General features: G+C 39.7%; 1 protein-coding gene across 2 annotated transcripts in view; it reads right to left on the bottom strand.

Annotated features, from left to right (window-relative positions):
- LOC149169453 (uncharacterized) overlaps window positions 1-9023 on the bottom strand; it is a 66432-nt gene extending 57409 nt beyond the window's left edge. Inside the window, exons 1-5 of one of the 2 annotated variants that reach the window (XM_089428697.1) lie at window positions 8045-9023; window positions 5258-5318; window positions 5069-5160; window positions 4435-4968; window positions 4213-4306 (exon numbers count right to left, since the gene is read on the bottom strand). In XM_089428697.1, coding sequence (XP_089284823.1) covers window positions 4213-4306; window positions 4435-4968; window positions 5069-5160; window positions 5258-5318; window positions 8045-8190 — 927 coding nt within the window. In that variant the 5' untranslated portion in view covers window positions 8191-9023. The remainder of the gene's footprint in view (window positions 1-4212; window positions 4307-4434; window positions 4969-5068; window positions 5161-5257; window positions 5319-8044) is intronic. The other variant, XM_089428698.1, reaches the window with a different exon arrangement.
- Between the last annotated feature and the right edge of the window lie 12357 nt (window positions 9024-21380).

Here is a 21380-nt window from a genome sequence, read left to right as displayed (position 1 = left end):
GAAATTCTCCCTGAAAATCTAAGTCAAAAAGTGCCCAAAATGTCAAAGTCAACGCTGGTCAAACCCTGGTCAAACTGCAGAAAATTTCAGAAATTTCAGCCCTGTAATTTTGTCCTGCTTCCTGCCACACGTGTGAGAAAATCAGCTGCCCAATGAGGTGTACGAACCAATCAGATGAGGAGAGAGAAGAATGTGTGAGTTGATGAAGTGCCAAATGAGAGTGGAGGTCTCTCTTATTTATACAAGTTGTTGAGGATCAAAAGACATGTCTGTTGGGCTTCATGAACCTACATAATGATGTGGCCGACCTTGACAATCGGCACATGTGTGGACTTGACTTCAATAACATATTTTTCCTTATCCAAATTTGATGATCTTTAGGTCAATTTTGGTCATCTCGAAAAAAGGAATTCAATGCAATAATCATCTCCATCAATTGAGCTGTCCAAAGTGGAATTTGTCCCTAGTTGCCAATTTTAACAAGATGTTTTCATATGTCTCTTTGTACATTCCTTGGAAGGGGATGCTAGACCTTGGTTCATGCAGTTGACAACCAACTCCATATCCACTTAGGCGCAGTTACTTGATCATTTTCTATGTCTGTGGGAAAGAAAAAGTATCCTTTCCAACTTTTAATAGAATTTAATTCTCTAAGAAAGGATGACTCAAAAGGTGCAACAAGATTCAATGTTCATCAAGTCTTATCATGGAATACCTAAGAATGTTTGGCCTTCAGAAGTTGTTGTTGTGTTGACTGATACTATTTCCCAAAGCTCTTATGTTTTATTATTCTTTTATTATTCCTCAAAGAAAGGCATTCATCAAATCTGGAATAACAAACAATGCATGTTCGGGCAAAGCAGCTATTGCCATTATTGAGGAAAGGCGTAACCATACTTTTTGGACCCTGTGTGTGGTACATAGTTTAAATCTTACTTTCAAATCTATTGTTGCTAAAGTTCAACAGATGGAAAATATGTGAAGAGTCAAAAGAAATTTGGGATTTATCATTAACCACCAACACACAGAAACCATGTATCATAGATTTGCCAAACTCCAACTTGTAAAGTTTGGAGAAACCAGACTTGCAACCCACTATAAAATGATTAAGTGGCTAGTAGACATGAGGGAAGCTTTGTCTTCCATGGTTGTTAATTAAAAGTGGCAAACATGGAAACAAAGCAACACAGCAAAGCAGTCGGGGTTAGAAGGGTCAAGCTGAGCTTTTTATTTCAATAATGGAGCCATTGGTTGATTTGCCACAACTTTGTGATTCATATGTGCATATGTTGTGTGACATTTATGAGGATTCTGACCATCTGTTGGAAATAATTAAGCAAGTCTTGAATAGCAGGTAACTCTTCTGTATGGCACCTTATTGGACATAATCATTAGTAAATATAATAAATACGATACCCATCTATATTCTTTAGCCTACACATTGAATCCAATGTACTATGATGAAGCGTACTTGGCTAAATCTGGGGGTTGAAGGAGGCCCCAAACAAATATATAGAGGAGACAATCATTAGAAAACCCAAGAATCAAAAATCTCCAGGCCTCATTGGTCTTCTGGTGGAATTGTACAAGAAAATGTGGCATGTGGTTTTTGACCCTGTGTATTCGAAAATGTCCCAAGAAGCTATCCGAAGTGGTGGTATGAGGGAGTTGGAAAATGGACGGGGCCCAATTACTTTTATTAATTCGGGGCAGATTTATTCTTGATTATCTTATAACTACATGGGAGGGGCTTAAATGGGCATGGTGGTTTGGCCAAAAGTCTTTTTTTTCTAATTTATTTTGATAAAGCTTATGACAGAATTGAATTGGACTCCATCCGTAACATGTTGGACTTTGGCTCTTTTTATCATAGGTCAGCCACATTTATTTTCTCATGGGCCTCAGCAAGAGTTAGTGCGAATAGTGTGATTTCTAATTTTATTCTTCTACAATGCTACATTTGACATGGTTTCCTTCTTAGTCCAAATTGTTATGCGATTGTGCCCTAGATTATTTGTTGGAGGATACTACATTGCAATGGGCAACTTAGAGGTTTCTCCTTGCCTGGTGGTAACCACTATTTAATGTCCACTTTGTTGGTAATTCGGTCCTAATACCTGAATTGACTCAGCAGTCTGTGGGGAATACTTTTTATGCTTGGACACTTTTGCAGAAGCTAATGGAGTGGTTGTTTGTGAGGAGAAAACAGAAATATTTTTTATTGGCCAGGATGACCCTCCTCATTGGTTGAACCATAAATGGAAATTTATTTAAGCTAGAGAGATCATTCAGTATTTGGATATTCCCTTTGGCATTCAAATTTCTCTTGTTGATCGATGGAAGTGGATCATGGCCAAGTTTGAAGAAAACTTCACAAATTGTCTCAATCTTCCTCTTGCTGGGAAGGTTCCAATTGTTCACAAGATCTTAGCAGTCAAGCAAATCTATTATTCCTCATCTTTTCCTTTTTGAACCTACTTAAAAAATGTTGAAGAGCATTCTTAGAAGTTTTCTTTACGGAAAGCAAAGTGGGGCAAAAAGGGATTCCTTTGGTGGCTTGGCATCTCTACAATTTACCAAGAGATCAAGGGGGATTGAGCCTCCATAAAGTAAGAGTTCAAGGGCTGGTTGTTGGTAGAAAATCGGCAATTTGCAAAGTGGAGAAGGATGCTGCTTGGTAATTTTTAGTTTGACACAAAATTCATCAAACTCAACACAATCAAAGAATTAAAGATCACTTTCAATTTTGTGAAATAATCACTAATGCTCAGGATTTCATATGATTATAAGTTTTGCCCCACTTAAGAGGGTGTGGAATCTGGATTGCTTCACAAATTGTTTCTTGTTTCTTTCTTGGCATTTTGAGAGACATCACCTAGGATTTGACATCACAATTGATTTGGAAATTTTTGTCCCTCAATGGTCATAGGTTTGCAAGCAAAAGATTGGCCAAAAAGGGTCTCTTCTTTTGGAAGGATTTGTGGAATCATGATCACCAACAATAGCACACATGCCATGCTCTTGAGTCTTAACGGAATTCAAGAGCTCAATTGTTTGGACAAAGCAGTTTTAGAGGGTCTAATGTCATATGATTCCTTTTGAAAATGCACCAAGATGAGTCAGGCGTTCTGGAGGTCTTGGAGATGGAGGAGTGAAAAGCCATTTTACATCTATGTGGTAAAGAACCTCTATGATCTGGTAAGGCACTCATCCAACATTGTCCCCCACTTGAACAAAAGGTAGAGGTTGAGGGATCTTATGGCACATTGATTTAGGAGATGCCAGTCCATTTGGTAATCACACTCTTCTTTTAAACACAGAATATGTGAGTGCGTTCTACTTCATCCAGGGTTGGCTATCAAGAGCAAGCTTCATAATTAGGTGTTAGCATATCTTGCCTGTGCCCTGTGTAGTAAGGATAAAATGGTCGAGTATGGCTTTCTGGAGATGCTGATCCATCAGAATTTTCTGGGCATGGTTTCAAGCTGAATTTCACTTCCTTTTCACCGCCCTGTTTTCGTGGAAGGGTTCTCTACTGGGGAACAATTGGATGATTAGGGACAACCACAAATCTCTATGGCACAAAGCTCCGCTGCTATAATTAGTTTTCTATGGAAACATCAGTGTAAAGTAACTTTTCATGAGGACCACTATGCTTTTAGCCTAGGGTAATTATGGAGCTTTAAGTAAAAGCTAGCTTTACTTGCAAAAGTTCAATTTAGTGCCTTTCATCAAGATGCCGAGTCCCTTCCTCTTGGTGCATGGGCTCATATGCTTTACTTTTGGGCCCTTTTGAGGCGGGACTTTCCCAGTACCCCTGTTGTTAGTATGCTGTAATTCCCTACGTTATGATGTATTTATTTTTTCTAGGAAGCAATATATGCAGTATTTCTCAAAAATTAGAACAGCTCTCAAAGATAGGAAGGATGTCTAAAACCTGGAAGAGAACAGAAAATAAAGTCTAAGAATCTTTTCATCTTGACGTAGCATAAATATCCCAACAAATGTATGACATATATTTTTATGCACATAAGAAACGTGAGCATTTACTAAAATACATGAATAAACACATAGATTCTCATCACAGACCCCCTTGCCATTTCAACATCATGCAACCCAACAAAACAGCCACAGCATTCTATAAATACTAATTAAAAACTTTGCAAATGTGTTTATGTGAGTATAAAGAGCACAGAAGAGTCAAATTGCTACCTCTTGGAAATCTTCAAAGGAAAATGTTTTTGCATCGTCACATCGGGTGACAGCTTGCTGATGTTGTACAACTAGCATAGGATGATGGTGCCTGCTGAGATAGCAATATTAGCTCTTCAGGAAAAACATATGAATATTTACTAGACATATGATACTTATACACCAATCAGAGATGCTTGAGCTATGTTAATTCCCAGGTATCAAGTAGATTGAAAAAACTACCTCACATCATCTAGTGGTTTCCCTGATTTCATGGTGTAGCTCTGACGTGGGCAGAGTGATGCCAGGCTTGGACTTATTTCCTCCGACGAAACTAGAAGTGAAGAATCATCAGTCTTGTCAGGAGAAACTGATCCATAGCTTAATACCAACGAAAGATACAAACGACTGGCAGCTGCAGTACCATGGTGCACGATTTCTGTTATTTCCCCAACCAATGCATTGATCCATTCGAGGGCATTGGCTGGAGATGCGCTATTGTCACAATTTCCAGCTTCTTTTACTTTCAGGGTTGGTGCAATATGCACAATAACAAGGTCAAACTTGCTAGTATCTGCTACTGTGTCTTCTTGTAACCCTATCATATCCAAAAGTTCAGATGCTGCTGAAAGAGGATCTGGGGGCTCTTCTGACTCTTTTGAGCTTTCCATTTTGTTCCTAAGTTCATGCAAGGGTGTGACAACAAAGCCCACTTTTTCCCCAAATATCTTAGCAGTGCCAGAATTTGTTACCATAGCAGCATTCATTCCCATAAACCTGAAGTTCAATAGATAGCATATATTGGCTTTAAAAACTTGTTTAGAAACATGGCTTAAACAAAAAACCTAGTCCAGACACTAAACCAAAAAAAATATACCTCTCTGCTATCCTCGGAATAATTGCATGTTCCTTACATTCCCAACTGGCAGCTGCACCAGCATCAGCACTGTTCTCAACAGCTTTTTCTTTCTGCGTGCATAGATGATGTACTAAACAAGTTAGTGGTTTTATAGAAACCGATTGGAAAAATTCACAGACTGAAATCTAGATAAGGCAATTATCTTACCGAATAGAATTCATGTAGATCCAACAGTTGTGCTAGTTCCCTCACCATTCTCTCATCTTCACTCACTGTAAAACACCGAGCCAAAGAAATGACAATCATTTATGTTTTAAAGCATGTTCTCAAATTGCATCATTAAATCAATCATGCTCAATCACAGTGTTCAATATGCTAAATACTACAGTGATGGTACTCAAAATTTAAGACAAACTCAAAGATATTATTCGTTTATTTGATGGAGATTTATAAATAATACTAATAATACGCATGTCACAACAATAATTGGAAATTATAGTTTGCTTCAAATTTGTTGAGGATGTATTCACATAAAATAGGAAAAACATCTGAGAAAAATAATACAGCCTTAGTATTTTAGTATGTTGCACTTAGTGTATTGTAAAAACGAACAGCATCCACATCAATTGCACAATAGCTTTTTTATTTCTTACAGAAGCATATTTAAAATGCATCTAATAGTTCATTACTACACAAAGTAAAAATACATCATGAAGCCAAAAAGCGGACACATAGACTACAGGTACCCGCCCCTCCTTACATAATCAAGCAACACTAGAATATCTCCTTTGGTTCTAACCTCGAGAGAATCTACATCCTTCCTAAATAAGTCCATCCTGGATGAGATCTGCATAGCCAACTCTGATTAAAAAGTTGTCAGTTCTCCTAAATGGAACAGATTGGTTGCCCCACGAAAGGTTATTCGACACCAGCTTATTCATAAGGAGGAGATGCCCCGTAGTCACATCGCATACCACACACTCCTTACCGCTTGTCAGATCATCCATGTATCCTCAAAAAGAATCTCTTTCCAATGTAGAGGGATAACAAGAGGGTACTGCATTCAGCAACAATCAATAACCAACCAACTTTGGTGACCCTACCATTTCACAGAATATTAACCATTTGTGCTTTATGCCAAACTACATAACATGATAACATCTATCAGTTAAACCAGCACGATGTAGACAATTCTTACCCCTTGCATGTTATGAAGAACCAACCACCCAAGAACTTAAGACTTGAAAGGAATAGTAGAGTAGAACTTCCAGATAACTTGAGACTGCCTAATACATCTTGTCATATGATCTTCAAACGTCAGCTTCCTATAAAGAGAAACAATAATGGGAAGACACACAAATCTTGGAATAAAGCTCCTTGGTCCTATTCCACAAGACCATTTTCAATCTTTACATATAGGTCCAAGAACTCCAAGTTTAACTTGAACAAGTTGTCATTTGGAATTATTTAACAGAATATGCTAAATGCAGGTATGTCCACAGCTTGAAGCCTTGGAAACCAACGGAGGGTTCCTCAAGACAGCTACTTATCGGAATCCTTGTTCCACAAGTTTCTTCATATGTAAAAACTTTAAACTACTAGCCATTTTCCAGTAAAGAAAGAATTAAACTAACTTGGCCCCTCTCCACCAGGAAAGTTCAAACTGAAAGTGCTGCCAAATCCCATCCGTTGTAACAATCCCCAATCTTGGTGCAACCCCCTTGATAAGTTGATATCTCCTTCAAGCTTGCCATATCCTTTTGAGGATACAGGGACTAAATGTTTCAATGCCATGGGGTGCCCAATATGGCATTGACATAGATGAGACTCTGAATGCAATGTCAACCAAATATCTGTAATGGTGCACTCCCACTCATAACCCAGACGACCCATTCAATGGCCACCATTGCCCCTTGGACGTGTATATGAATCAGACCAGGCCCTTAATTTTTTCGACAAAGTGTAGATGTTTCACCGAGCAAGTTCGCTGGTACTTCGGGTACGGGGAACAAGTATCCGGCAGAGCTAGAAGCTTTGCCCAAATTTACAATATGTACCAAATACAACGAAATTTTATGATTAAATATCATATTTAAAGTAAAGAATTCAAGAATAGAAAACCCTTAATTCAATAGGTTTATTATCAGGACATAAATTTTACACTCATGTGAGCATTATAAAGCAGTGGCTTCTGCATCAAGTGAAATGGTATGAAATAGATAAACTTTTAATGTCTAATCGCTTAAAAATTGAGGGGAAAAAATTTGCCGCAATTCATTGCATGTTCTAGACATAAGAAACAAATTTTCCATTGAGATGCAGAACGCTAACAGATTAAGATGTTACAAGTGTATGCTTTGGAATTGATCGCCCTGGTTGGCAATTCTTGTTGCACCTGGACTGGCACTGCCACCAGTAAAATTCCTTAGGCGATTAGCTTAGTGGTGCAAACCTTAAAAAATAATAAGTACAAATAGATTTCCCAGTGCTGTTGGACATTGAGAATAAGAAAAAGGCTAGACCCAGTGATCCAAGAATTATGAATGGTGCATTTTTTAATCATATGAAAACCTAGCCTATGCAACAACAACAACAATAAAAATTCAATATGTGAAGTCCCAATTTAAATTTTCAAAAAAAATGAAGTGCATTATTTCAGGCCAATTCTATCCATATGAATTCCTTAAGCTGGTTATCCTGATGTTCGCTTTAACATAACAGGTAATGTTGCTTCAATATCAAAGATCATTATTCATGTAAAAGTCTTTTGCTGTAGCATTATCTGTGCAGTACACCCTAGCTCTGTTTGCTAATGATGGAAAGTTTTAAAATGTGAAATACAATCCCACTGCCCTGATAGAACTCTACAGTCATTGATCAGAAACTGCGGTTTGACATTAAACCCAAAAGTTCACAAGTAGTTTCCATTAAACCCATAATATCAAAAACACTAATATGTTCTTTTTCCTTAAAAGAGTCAGACAAACATATAACATGCCTTGCGGGGGTAGATCTCTAACTGCGAGGAAACCACAACAGCCTCGAGAAGCTAGAGCATGTAGATGAGAATGAGAAGAACCCAGAGCAGGCATCAGGCCATCCCCATAGATCAACAAAGCACGGGAAGGCTTGTCCGCCATATTTTCGCTGTGTTCAGCACAGAAAGTATTCTCCTCTTTCCTATCCTTCTGCCACAACGTTGCTTTCGCTTGCCTGTAACCCTGCCTGCATACAGATATTGCTGAATGTATGATGTGATTGTATACGTAATATAAGGTTAAGAGGTCGAGGGGATATGCCGAACGAGTAGATATCAATCTAGACTGTAACGTTCCCGTCTGACCGTAATGGGGTCTTCGCTGAACCGGGAATTACGTATTCGACCCGTAATCCGGGACTGTTCGCATGTGGTATCTGCAGCTAACGCAACTGGTATTCCATTTAGAACTAGGAATTGATTCTATCTTCCTTCAATCCGAGGAGATATAACGATGCAGTAATGACGTATTATAAATAGGCTAAGAAGCTCCTACCTACGTCACTATCTGACTGTAATGGGGATTGATTCCCTTCTCCCCTGTTCCTCCCGGGCCTCTTGAAAAGAAAAGAAAAGAAGGTAGGTTGGAAAGATTGTTGATAGCAGTAAGTCGAACTGACAACATGAATCCAGTAGGCATAACAGGTCCTCCCTAAAAGCAAGGCACGGAGTGTGGTTCCGTGGTTTGATTCAGTAAGGGAATGAACGTTGTTGCTACTCAAAATTACCAGCCTGTATAAGACCAGGTTCATAGAGCAGATTTTACCATTGGGCACCCATAAGGCCAGGTACATTAGGGGAGTCTGACCAACCCAAGCCCAGATTCAGGAATGTAAATGGACCAGTCGTTTGTTAAGTGAAACGGTCAATTCAGCACTCGCAAGGTCAGGGTATCACTAGTCAATTTTCCACCTCCCCCTCTCTGTTATTGGGGGAATGACGTATAATAGAATTAGTTGATTAGGCTATCCTTCTAAGTTCCGCGGCAGAATTATTGTATTCTTGCAAAAGAAGAAAAGCATAATTTCATTTATCTCATTCATGCATCACATATAATAAAATTTATGACATATAATAATGACATATAATATAATTTATGACATATAATAATGACATATAATGAATCACTGGAATCACTAGTCGAAATGAACCAATTAGTTCGAGATCTCGATTGCATAATGACCAGCAGTCACTTACTCATTGTCTTGGTCGGCATTCATTATATACGTAATTACGATATTCGAGATATGTCATTCTGACATGTCTCAATAGCCCAAATCCCACCATCAAACCTGAGATTGGAGGTCTAATTTGGAGTTCCTGCGCTCTTCACTCCAATGGAGACTTTATTCAGGCTTTTTGATTCTCTGTTGGACCAAGGCAAGACACCTATTGAGATGGATGGTAAATTGAGGAAGGAAAGGTGGCCTGTATATCCAGATCACGAGCATTAGCCGTATATCCAAGTGGGAAATTTGCGAGAGAAAAGGTGGCATGTCTATCTGGATCACGAGCATAAGAGCCTGCCTAGTCCTCATTGATGGAAATTGGAAGTAAAGGTGGCCTGTGGGGATGGTAAATTAAGCAACAAAAGGTGGCATATCCAATAGAGAGTATGAACCTGGCCTTCTGATAAGTGGTAAATTGAGGAAGGAAAGGTGGCGTGTCACTGAAACTCTGGACAAAGGCTTAACACGAAACTAAGGCACTCGGAACGGTAGGCTAGGCTAAGGCAAGATTTGAAAGGCAGCAGTAAGTTCGTAGGGCTAAGACTAACTGCTTGGACTAATAAGCTTGTCTCTTTGGGCGAGTTTCCCAGCACAGGACCAAGGCAAGACCTTCAATACCTTATAGAAGAATGCATTCTGAAGTGAAATCTAAAAATACGCTAGACTCTTCTTTTAAGGCTTGTTTCTCTGCTGCTTCTTGGACTAAGAGACGAGACTCTTAAGAAGGCTGCTTGGTTTCTCTGTTGGACCAAGGCGCTAAGACTAAAGCAAGTGTTGTACATAGGGCGCTTACTGTACAGACTAAGCTAAGACTTTTAGGCAGTAAGTTCAGAGGGCTAAAAGAGTAACTGCTTGGACACTAAGAGACTCTCTCTTAAGCTAGTTTTTTATGGTAAATTGAAAAAGATAAGGTGGCATGGGTAGATGAGATAGAGTCTGAACCCGGCCTTCCAATAAGTGGTAATTTAAGGAAGGAAAGGTGGCATAGTCAAGATGATAGAGAGTATTAACTGGCCTATCACAATATGGCAAATTCAGGAAGAAAAGGTGGCATAGGGTATGCATAGAGAGAGAACGTAGCCTATCTAGATGGTAAATTAAGAAAAGAAAGGTTGCTTCATATATAATAGAGAGTGCTCACGCAATCCTATCAAGATGGGGAAATGAAAGAACAAAAGGTGGCCTGTGGGGATGGTAAATTAAGCAACAAAAGGTGTTATGTAGGGTATGAAGGGCTCTTACTGTACAGACACTAAGTTTTGTCTCTAAAGGCTTTCACTCTTCTATGGAACTTAGTGCGTAGACAAAGAGAGTCTCTTAAGGCCGGCTAGTTATGGACCAAGCAAGAAGGCAAGACCTTAAGGACCACCTATTTAGAATATGGTCAATTCAATACATGAAAGGTGGCACGTCTATACAGATTACGAGTTTTCATCTTACTCTCCGATGCGTGTACGTGTGTGTGCGTGTGCGGGCGCTATAGGCAAGTAGAAAGAAAGCTCATTGTTGAGTTGAAAAGAATGGTTCAAACGGGGATCAAATTTGAGTATATTGGGGGTTTTCTTGAGAGAGATATTGGGGGCAGTATTGGGGGGGCGGGAAACTATAGGTTATATGAGTGGAAGAGAATGCATTCAATAGTTGTGATCTAGAAATACGCTGGAGAAGACTCTCTTAGGGCTTGTTTTGTCTCTGCTGGACCGAGAAGACTAAAGCTAGTAGGTGTCCATAGAGCAGCAGTCCAGAGGGCTAGACTTCATCAGCTAGTCCAGTTCAGAGGGCTCGAACTGTAAAGACTAATAGGGCTTGTCTCTAAAGAGTTTATTTGGACCAAGAAGACTAGAGCTAGTGTCCATGGGCTCCAGGCGGGACTAACTGGAAACTGATAATAAGCTAGTAGTCTCTCTTTAGGCTTGTTTCCGAAGAGCTCTTCCTCTCCGATTAGATATTACTCTCCGAAGAACTAACTTGTCTAATGTACAGCTTAAGACAATCTTCACTCCACAGAAGACCTAAGTGCATGGACTAAGATAGAGTCTCTGACGGGACTAATCGAGAATCTCGGAATCAAAGATATCTACATATGATAGGCATAGATACGTGATACTGGCATATATATGTTATACTCGCATCTCTAGTTGACACGGACTAAGAAGGCTTGCGCTTAAGGCACTCTCTGACTTTCACTCCGGAAGGCTAAGGCGAAAGAAGAAGGGGTACTCTACAGCGTGAATAGGGGTGTTTTTCTTGTTGGGACTAATGAATCTTACTCTCCATGAGCTCTTCCTCCCCGAAGCTCCAACAGAGTCTCTCCAATAAGCGCTTGAATTTGAATCCTACTCACCCACCACTATATAGGCGAGCTCTTCCTCACCCATCGGAATTCATTCGTCCCTCTCCTTATAGTCGAGCGTTCGTTCCTCACCCTACCGGGCCTCTCCTTTTAGTCGAGCCATCCTTCGTCTTCCTCTCCGAAGCTTAAATAGACTACTAATATATAGGCCTGAACTCTAGGGCTTAAGGCAGCATATTCCATCCATAAGGGGGGGACTAGGTCCAGTCTAAATAGGCGCTAAGACTAACGGCTTGAACTCTAAGCTTAATACTAAGGCAAGTGTCCATAGGGCTCTAGGCGGGACTAACCAGGACTAATAAGAAGCTTGTATCTTTAGGCTTTCACGGGGCTATTGTTCAATGATGATCCACTTATTACTGATGGCCTTCTGAGAACTGGTCATTTCAGGAAAGAAAGATGGCCTCTCCATTGGTGGTGGTATGAGCATGAGAGCCTTGTCTATCCAGATGGAAAATTTGCTTGAAAGGTGGCATCATATCCAGATTATGATATAGAGTGATCACATAGCCTATCCAGATGGGAAATTCAATACATAAAGGTGGCCTATGAAAGGAAACCCTATCTGACCTAGTCTTGGTCGGGTGGATGCTAGTGAAAAGTCATAAAGGTATTGTCAATTCATAAATCGAAAAGATGGCCTTTCTATCTGTCCAACTGGGAAATTAAGGAAATAAAGGTGGCATCTGGGGCAAGATCTATGTTCCATCTCCGAGGAAGATAGTAGTGAGTCGGGATGTGAAGGTTGATGAGGTTGCATGGTCTTGCATGGTCTTGCAGGTACTAGGAGCTTCCAACAGTGATGGAGGAGGAGACAACACTTGCTGCCCCAAGTGTTGATTCAGAGGTTTCAGGGAGTTTAGGTTTAGGTCAGACATGTTCCAGTACAGGTACAGAGACAACTTTACCACCCAATACAGCCAGGAGGCCCAGGTGGCTTACCCAGACATTGCAGGAGGCAAAGGAGCAAGTTGGTGCCCCAAAGAATTCTTTTTGGGTAAGCCATCCTTCTAAGAAATTGTTGCACTGATGTCTTCCATCATTGATGCAGAGCCTTCCCGTTATGAGGAGGCAATAGGTTAGCAGGTATGGTAGGATGCCATGGTGGAGGAGTACAATTCCATCATGAAGAATGATGTGTGGGATATTGTGCCTAGATTAGAGGGGAAATCCGTTGTTTATTCCAGGTGGCTTTACAAGGTGAAGCATGCAGCTATTGGCAGCATAGATAAGTACAAGGCTTGGTTCATAGTGAGGGGATTCTACAAGAGAGAGGGAGTTGACTATGAGGATACCTTTGCTCCAGTTGCCAGGTATACTTCTATCAGGACTATTACGTCTTTAGCATCAGTTTTTGGAGTTATTTCAGATGGATGCAAAGACAACAAGTTGAAGAAAGCCCTTAACGAGTTGAAGCAAGCACCGCATCCTTGGTACTCCAGGATGGATGAGTACCTTAGGTTTGGGATTCGCCAAAACTTTGGTAGATTCCAATCTTGATTATTTACTTGATAGATCAGATGTGTTTTTTTTGGTCCTGTATGTATATGACCTTATACTTATAGAGAGTTCAGAGAAGCCCATTGCATGGTGCAAGGCAGAGTGGGCACGTGAGTTCGAGATGAAGGACATTGGACTGATGCACTATTTCTTAGGTCTAGTGGTGTGGCAAGGTACAAGTGAGGGTTTCCTTGGGTAGGGAAAGTACACAGAATAGATGCTTATTCTTTTTTAGATGATGGATTGTAAGCCCTTGGCCACTCCTATTATATAAAATATGAAGTTGCGTGCTGACTTGGATTCAGACTTGGTAGATCCTTTCTAATCTGTTCCGCATCGGACAAGTAGTTCCTTCCTCGACCTTCCCATTTTGAAAAGGAGTTCTGATTTCTGAGGTTGGTCCTCAGGCCAATGGTGGGACTAGGTATCTGGTGTTTCATCTGGTTATCTCAATTCCATAACCACTGTCCCCAACATGTGCAGTCCGTTCCAGTGAAAGCGTTCCTACTCTTATCATCACTTCCGGTACCGACAGGGGAAATGACCAAGACTAGGACCTTCCCTTCGCTATCTTGGGTAAGTGACCTTACCTTGCGGAAATAGCTTCCCACCCTTTGGAGGCTATTTCCCCTTCTCCTCCCTCTGGAACCATGTCCGTTTAAGCCGCGAAAGGAAAATAATGACTAGTGGATAGATTTCTTAAATATACTGGGTGGGCTTAGCGCACAAATATCATTCATACGCTCCCACCTCCTGAAAAGGTTGGGGTGAAATTTGGGTTTGACGCGCTGTTTTCCACATGTGGTTAACGCTTAGGGTACACTTTAGTAATGAGCAAGAAAAAGAGATCTATTTCGGGTCTGTATCTCAAAAGTCAGAATATGTCTCTCGAGATGGAAGGTACGCCCGTTCTCGCTCTGTAGAATATGCTCCCTTGGCTGCTTCATCGATAAGAACCAACTACACAATCAACTCCTGCTTCTGGGTCTCGATTTGTAACATCATAATCTGGATCAGGATCAACATAATATACAGTCCCTTGAGTATCTGCTCCAGGATATGGAACTAAATATCGATCTGTAACTGTAAGTGATGTCTCGGCACCTGTCTTTTATGCTTCCTACCTTGTTCTGGCCCCGTAACTTAGCATAAACCTATGATATATCATTTCGGGTAGGGGCTTGCTCCTCAATCTCCAACCGGGCGAAGGGAAGCTACTAGGACTGGTTCTCAACCTGGATCAAAAGAAGAAAGTATATGATGTGCCGGTCCTGCTACTGGTTCTGGATCGACTGCTTAAACCACTGAAGGAGAAAGATCAGAATCGACTGACTACTCATAAACGACTAGCTAAGATGCTTACTGTGCTCCTGCTCCTGGTGAGGATGCATGCTCCCACCTCTACTACCTCTGTTGCTGGTGCTGGATAAGGATAACGAAGGTCTGGATCTAGCTCACGATCATCAGTAACTGACTTTCAATCTCGAACACAAAGATCATAGTCTCGATCTGCAACAGAAGCATCAGGATCTCGGCCACAAACACCATAATCTCGCTTACGAGCATCAGACTCGCAAACATCAGGCTCTTCGGCTCAAGCAAGCATCCGACTATTTCTTCCGATCACTAAACTTAGGCTCTTCCTTTCGATCTGGAACTGATAGCTATGGCTCATCAACTTGATCAACTGGATCATTTACTTATGAAAGGTGAACTGGCTCTACCGATCCCGTAGCTTTCAAGGAAGGCTTCCCTGAGCGAATCAGAGTAGGTAAAGAGGGAGCAAGAAGGGAAGCATGGGCGCTGCTTCTTTTTCAGGGAACAAGAACTACAAAAGGCCTAAGCTGGTCAGGGTGAGTGGGGAGCCTGCATGAGGTGCCCCCGAGGATGCTCATGCATTCAAGGAGAAAGGATAGAGATAAGGATAGATAGGATAGCCCGCCCACGAGAACCAATCTGTTGGGGATAGTCTGTTGGGGATAGAAGGTTGGGTAGGGCAGGAAAGTCAAGAATTATGTTGGGGTGATTGAAAGGCTATAAGAAAAGGTTGGGGATAGTAGAGGGCTGATGAAAGAAATAGGAATGGTGGATAGTATTCTTTTTCGGGGGAATGTTTCTCTTCGGGGGAAGAAAGAAAGTGGTTGTGGGGGATGGTGGGTGCGGGGAAAGGCTGTTGGGAAAGGCTGTTGGGGATAGAAGGATATTCTCTGTGAATGGAAGGAAGGCGAAGCCGATACCTCCATTCATAAAGTGACCCATTCTATAGGACAGACTCGCTACGCTCTGCAACTATGGGTAGAAGGCGGATGGTGGGTGTCGGGAAAGCTAGCGTGCGTTCTCGAAGGTGTGATAGTAGTTGTTGGGCATGAAAGGAAGAAGATCCGAGAAGATCCGAGAAGATCAGGAGGAAGATATAGTCAGTTATGAGCCCGTAGTCAGAGGTATTATGAGCCAGTAGTATGAACCGGTATTATGAGCGAGTATCCTGAGCCTGTATCCTGTATTAGGAGCCCGTAGTAAGAGCCTGTATTATGAGGTATTATGAGCCGGTATTTATGAGGTAAGGTCCTCTCCCTTATGGTTGAGGTATTATGAGCCGGTATTTATGAGGTAAGGTCCTCTCCCTTATGGTCGAGCCTGCTTGCGCATCCTGAAAGTGCTTATCTGCCTGAGCTCAGGTAAGTAGTTCCCTTTCACCGGCACAGGACGAAAGGTAAGGAGAACCCATATTTCTTCCCCTCAATCCTTACGAAGGTAAGTGAAGTGATCACCCTTCGCTACGCTCACTCCGGTAAGTGAGAACCTGATCTTCGACAATGCATATATGGGCATATGTCATTACGCTCCTACCTACAAACCCTCTAACCTGCCAAGCCATCTCACCTCATCTCTAATCCCAAATCCCCTATTTGACCACTCAGTGCCTGGCATTTCTAAAAAGAGAAGAGATAATGTTTCCACATTCTGTTTTGCGGGGTAGCTTTCTTTGCCCTTACAGTATAAGTTGTCCAACTGTATTGAAAAGTTGTTCCCACGACTGACTTGACGGTGGTAACTGTCCAAAAGAAAGTCATCCTGCAGGCTAAAGCAGTCCCTTCAAATCAGGGTCTGTATCTGGGACCTTAAGGTAAACCCCTTCCTTCCAATGCTCTAAGTTCAAGTCTGTGAGTCAGTGGTGGTAAACAGGGAAGGTGGTAGCATGATGGCACTAAAATCTCATAGAGTAGGCATCTAATGGTGATACAACCTTTTGACCCTCTGCCTATTATCTCTGCCTTGGGACCTTCCTTTCATTCTGACTTGGGAACGCCCCGTCCACCTCTTGGGAACTGACACTCAGCCCTCCTTTGGGTTCTTCCTTGGGACCTTTGGGAAACCCATGCCTCAGACTTAATACCTATGAACCTATGACAGCGTTGATGTTTTCTTTTGGTATATCAAGCTGATTACAATACATAAGCTTTTTAATTTGCACTTTCCTGGAAGGATGAACAAAAATTAAAGCTTCATGGATTCTCATTCACCTTTTAACTCCACTTCTTATTGTGGTTGGTTTGTCTCTTTTAATCATTTTGACATAGCATTTGATCTAGTTGGTGGTGTTGTGTCAGAAAGGTCAGCTTAAGCTTCTTTAAATTGAAATCTTCACAATCTCCAATTAAATTAATCATGAAACAAACTTGATATTTTCTTCAAACAATGGGCATCCTACTTAGCATTCATGCTTATTGGACTGGGTGTTCTTTGATTCAAACAACTTAGTTATAAACATGATATTTGATTCAAACACTGAATTGTAAAAAACTAAATGCAATCCCTCCTATTCATGTTTATTGGATTGTGTGCTTTTCGGGTCAAACAGAATAAATAAATGATCTTTTTATTATTCATTTTATTATTGAGATTAATTTATTTATTTTGAAAATAATTATAAATAAGTTTTAGTTTCAAGGATAGTTTAATTGGTTGAATTTTGTTGTTAAGTAACTTGTTGGTTGGAGGTCATGAGCTCAAATCTCCTCGATGCACGTGGGGTTAGGCCCAATATATTATGTCATCTTTGATGGATCTGTGTGGATTATTTCTCGTGGATGACCCCGAACCATGATTGTCTTAAAAAACAAAATTATAAATAAGTTTTAATAATAAAAAAATATTAAATTCATGGTGTTTTAAAAATAAATAAAATTTTGTCAAGTCTCACTAGCACAACCCGTTGAGGATATGCCTCGTTAGCAAGACGACCCAAGATCAAACCTCATAGGGGGTGTTTGTGCATTGTGCTAAGGGAAGAGATACGCTAAAAAATCTAGTCAGCTTAGGGTTGGTGTGGTCCAAGTTGGGTGCGATCCCGGGTGACTTTGACAGGTTAGATGCCTTTGGGTCGTGACACCTCAAGCTACAGGTCAAGCCTGGAGAATCACAAACAACATGACAAACAATAAATAAATAAATAAATAAAATTTTAGCCAAAATTTATCTAATTGATATTAGAAGTTATTAAAAATATTTTTAAATTTTAAATTATATGGTTGAGAAGATTATTAAATGTTTAATTAAGTTTTGGAAATTTAATTGTATTATGAGGATTTTATTTATTTTTAAATGGTTGCTTCAAAACCATATGGAGAAAAATCATGTGGGTTTATGTGGGCATATTTATGAAAACATATTATAAATAAATACTTTGAAGATGACTTAAATTATTAATTTATTGGAGTAGTCTTTAAGTGTGATTTTTTGGAGTTTTCGATGGTTTTTTGTTGGAATCCGACGAAAAAAATTGTGGCCAAATCTTGATTTGTGTTGTTTAAATGGGTTTTTTTTTACTGCATATGTGGATTTAGCACCCTCAAAACCCCCAAGGGCACTTCGATTGTGAAAAGTTCATTGTCAAACTTGTGATTTCAATGAATCCCTACCGGAGTCTAAACAAATTAAATCAGAAAATAAACTGAAAAACTTTCCAAAAAGTCGCACTTAAAGCCTACTCGTTAATTTATTTATAACGTAGTCTAATTAATAGACAAAATAGCTCTTTTTTTGCATTTTTCACTCAATTTTGCCAACATCCGATAGAGATTTTTAAGAATCATACGCTTAAGTTGTTTAATTTGCAAAGTTCAAGTTTGGGTCTTTTAGGGCGTTGAATTCATATGCATTCAAAAATTAATTTTACACAATAATAAATCACAATCTCACTTGAAATCGTATCGTCCAATTCCAAGGGGTCGTTTTTGTCTCCATTCTTGTTTCGGAAAAGGTCACTATTAGTTAGACTGTGCCCTTATTTATAATCATTTTATAAAAAAAATTCTATAAAAAAAAAAAATAAAATAAAATATATATATATATATATATATATATAGCTATTTAATATTACTTTAATAGCATTTCACATGAACTATAACATAAAAGGTTTACATCTCCTAGATCCGGGTGCTTCTTCGACAACAGAAACTTATCAATTCATGCAGGACATCATTCATCCCCGACATGACTGAAAAACACCTATTGGCATTCATGTGCGGTCGACTCCCTCCAAGCAATTGATATGCAAGTTAATATAAACAATCCAGCTCACAGTTCTCCCATTTGCTTCATGATTTACCTCGCCTCAACCTGGTTGTGCCAGTTAATGTTCATGTCACTACCTTATGGTCTCCCTCTGTTTCCTTACATGCAGATATTTGCAGCAAGACATAAGCTCAATCATTCTCTTGCACTCCTTGTCATTGTTGCCAGAGACTTCATCCATTTTGTTCCTAATCCCTCCACCATGGTTCATGAAAGAGGAAGAGTTCGACGAGGTGGCAAAGGCAAGGGATGCCCTCCTCGCATTCCATGGATCATTGACCCCATGGAGTCATTTGATCTCGATATCCTTGTCCATATCCATAAAAGAGTGGCTTCCCTAGAAACTTAGGAACACCGAAGAATGAGAGACAGACATTAGGTTGTTGGAATCTGTTGGCATGTCACTCTGGACTATGGAGCTAGCTAGAGGGAATGCAGAAAGGCAGATGGCAAAGACAAATACTCAAATCAATCAAATGTGTCTCTCGTTACGCCATTTCTCTAAATCCATAGGCATAGACTTTTCGCCTACTATAGTGACGTCCTCCAGCGCCTTTGACAGTTCAAAAGATAGAAATCCCTTCTTCCAGCCTCATATCCCCTCTTCACCTTGATTTCACAGTAGGAGAAGCACAAGCCCTATTGTCCATGGTTCTCAAGGCCCAAAGATTGAAGCAACGACATGTAGCTCAAAGCAGCCTCCCACCTGCGCTGCCTAGATCACTGTCAAAGAGCACTCCCAGCAAGAAACCAACTCCTATGGTTACCTTATTATCAAGGAAAAGGTGGATGACAAGCCCCCAGACAATATAAGAGTCAATGAAGCAAGTAGCAGCAAAGTGTAGCAAGCTCCATCGAACTCCAAAAGAAAACAAGTGCCCTGATTAGGTTTCCTTTGTAGTTGCCTTTGTTCTTGTGTCTCCTTAGCTCTTCACATGATGCTAGTATCGATGGCTCTTGTTTTGATGGCCGAAGCTTTTTTTGAACTTTGTTTTGATTTCTATTTGGTCCATGTTATATTGTAAAATCTCTACTCTATCTAAGGGATCATCTAGTTTCCCTATCACAAGCAGATGATCCACTCCCAGTTCTTCTCAGTTTGGTTTTGATTTCAGGCCTCCCAATGACTTTTGAAATGTATTTTATGTAACATATTTTAGCTAATAGAAAGTTGACTATTTGCTTACAAAAAAATAAAAATAAAAAGTTTACACCAAGAGAGATTTGATTATTTTAGATACTTGATAAATGCAAAATTGAGAAGAATATATATATACATATGTGTATGTACATATGTATATGTATATACATATACTATATATATATACATACATGTATATGTATATACATATACATACATACATATACATATACATATATGTATATGTATATATATATATATACTACATATATGTATGTATATATACACACACATATATATATATATATATATATATATATATATATATATATGTGTGTGTGTGTGTGTGTGTGTATATGTATATATATGTGTGTGTGTGTATATATGTAGAGAGAGACCATGTGAATTCCATGTTGGGTATAACTAGCATAGATCCATCTTAACTCTGAATCTACCAAGCATTTAGAGGAATCAAATCTCTCAAGATTAAAACTTCATTTTGATGGCAAAACTTGAGGAAAGATTTGCACCTGTAGAGATTTTATTCATCTCTACATTTGGTAAATCTAAAGTTCAAATGGATATATGTTGGTTCTTAATAATATTATTTGTATTTATATAAATTTCACATCTTTGTACATTTTTTTTCGAGGAAATATTCGGGCAGATCCACTCGAAGGGATCACATTTCGTCGCCTTATTAACAGAGCCTAACCCCAAGGGTGTCAAGGAGAATTAACCCATGACCTCCCATAAGCGAGGTGTTTTAGCGACAAGAAGTTGACCAATTGAGCCAACCCTCAGGGCTTGACATCTATGTACATAGAGATATTCTTAGTTTTAATTTTAATAAAACTCTAATAACACATATAGTTACATATATATGAAACAATTTCCTTTACATGTTTTATAAAAACTTTAATTTAATTTTGGATGTGATATTCATAACATTAATGATAATTATTGGAGGTGGTGACAATGGATCTGAGGAGTGCTAAGGTTACATGTGGTGCAGTTTTTGCCACCTTAGAGATTGTGCTCGTCTTTCTTCCTTGTGGCGATTTGCGAAGTAGGGATCTCAATTTTTTATGAGAGATGATGGAAGGTTGTGGATATATGGAAATAGTGTTGTTGGGGTGAGATAAAGGTAGTATGGATTACACTACAGTGAACTCCTTTCTTGTAGGCTTCATCCCTATGCAGGATCTTTCACTCAAAACCCTAGATTTGTCATCCTCATACAATTTTCTTGCTGGAGCGGGCTTAAAAAAATTATGTGCGGAGAGACGGGTCTTAGTGGGCATGTATATTTCCATTGTGATAGATCACACTTTTGCAATTGTGGATCCATGGTTAGCAATGAGCTTTCATGCAAGATTTGGCCACCTTATGGAGAATGTAGGAAGGTTATTATGTTGGAGCCTCGTTTTCATGCAACATCCAAAGCAAATAGTCCAGTATGCGAAGTTTGGGCCTTTATTTCTCTTTGGAGT

The sequence above is a fragment of the Pinus tabuliformis genome, chromosome 4_2 (assembly GCF_031772625.1).
Source record: "Pinus tabuliformis cultivar Carrire ecotype Pingquan chromosome 4_2, CPIR1, whole genome shotgun sequence".
NCBI classification, from domain to species: Eukaryota; Viridiplantae; Streptophyta; class Pinopsida; order Pinales; family Pinaceae; genus Pinus; species Pinus tabuliformis.
The sequence above is the reverse complement of the archived record's forward strand: the minus strand, read 5'-3'. Positions and strand labels throughout refer to the sequence as shown.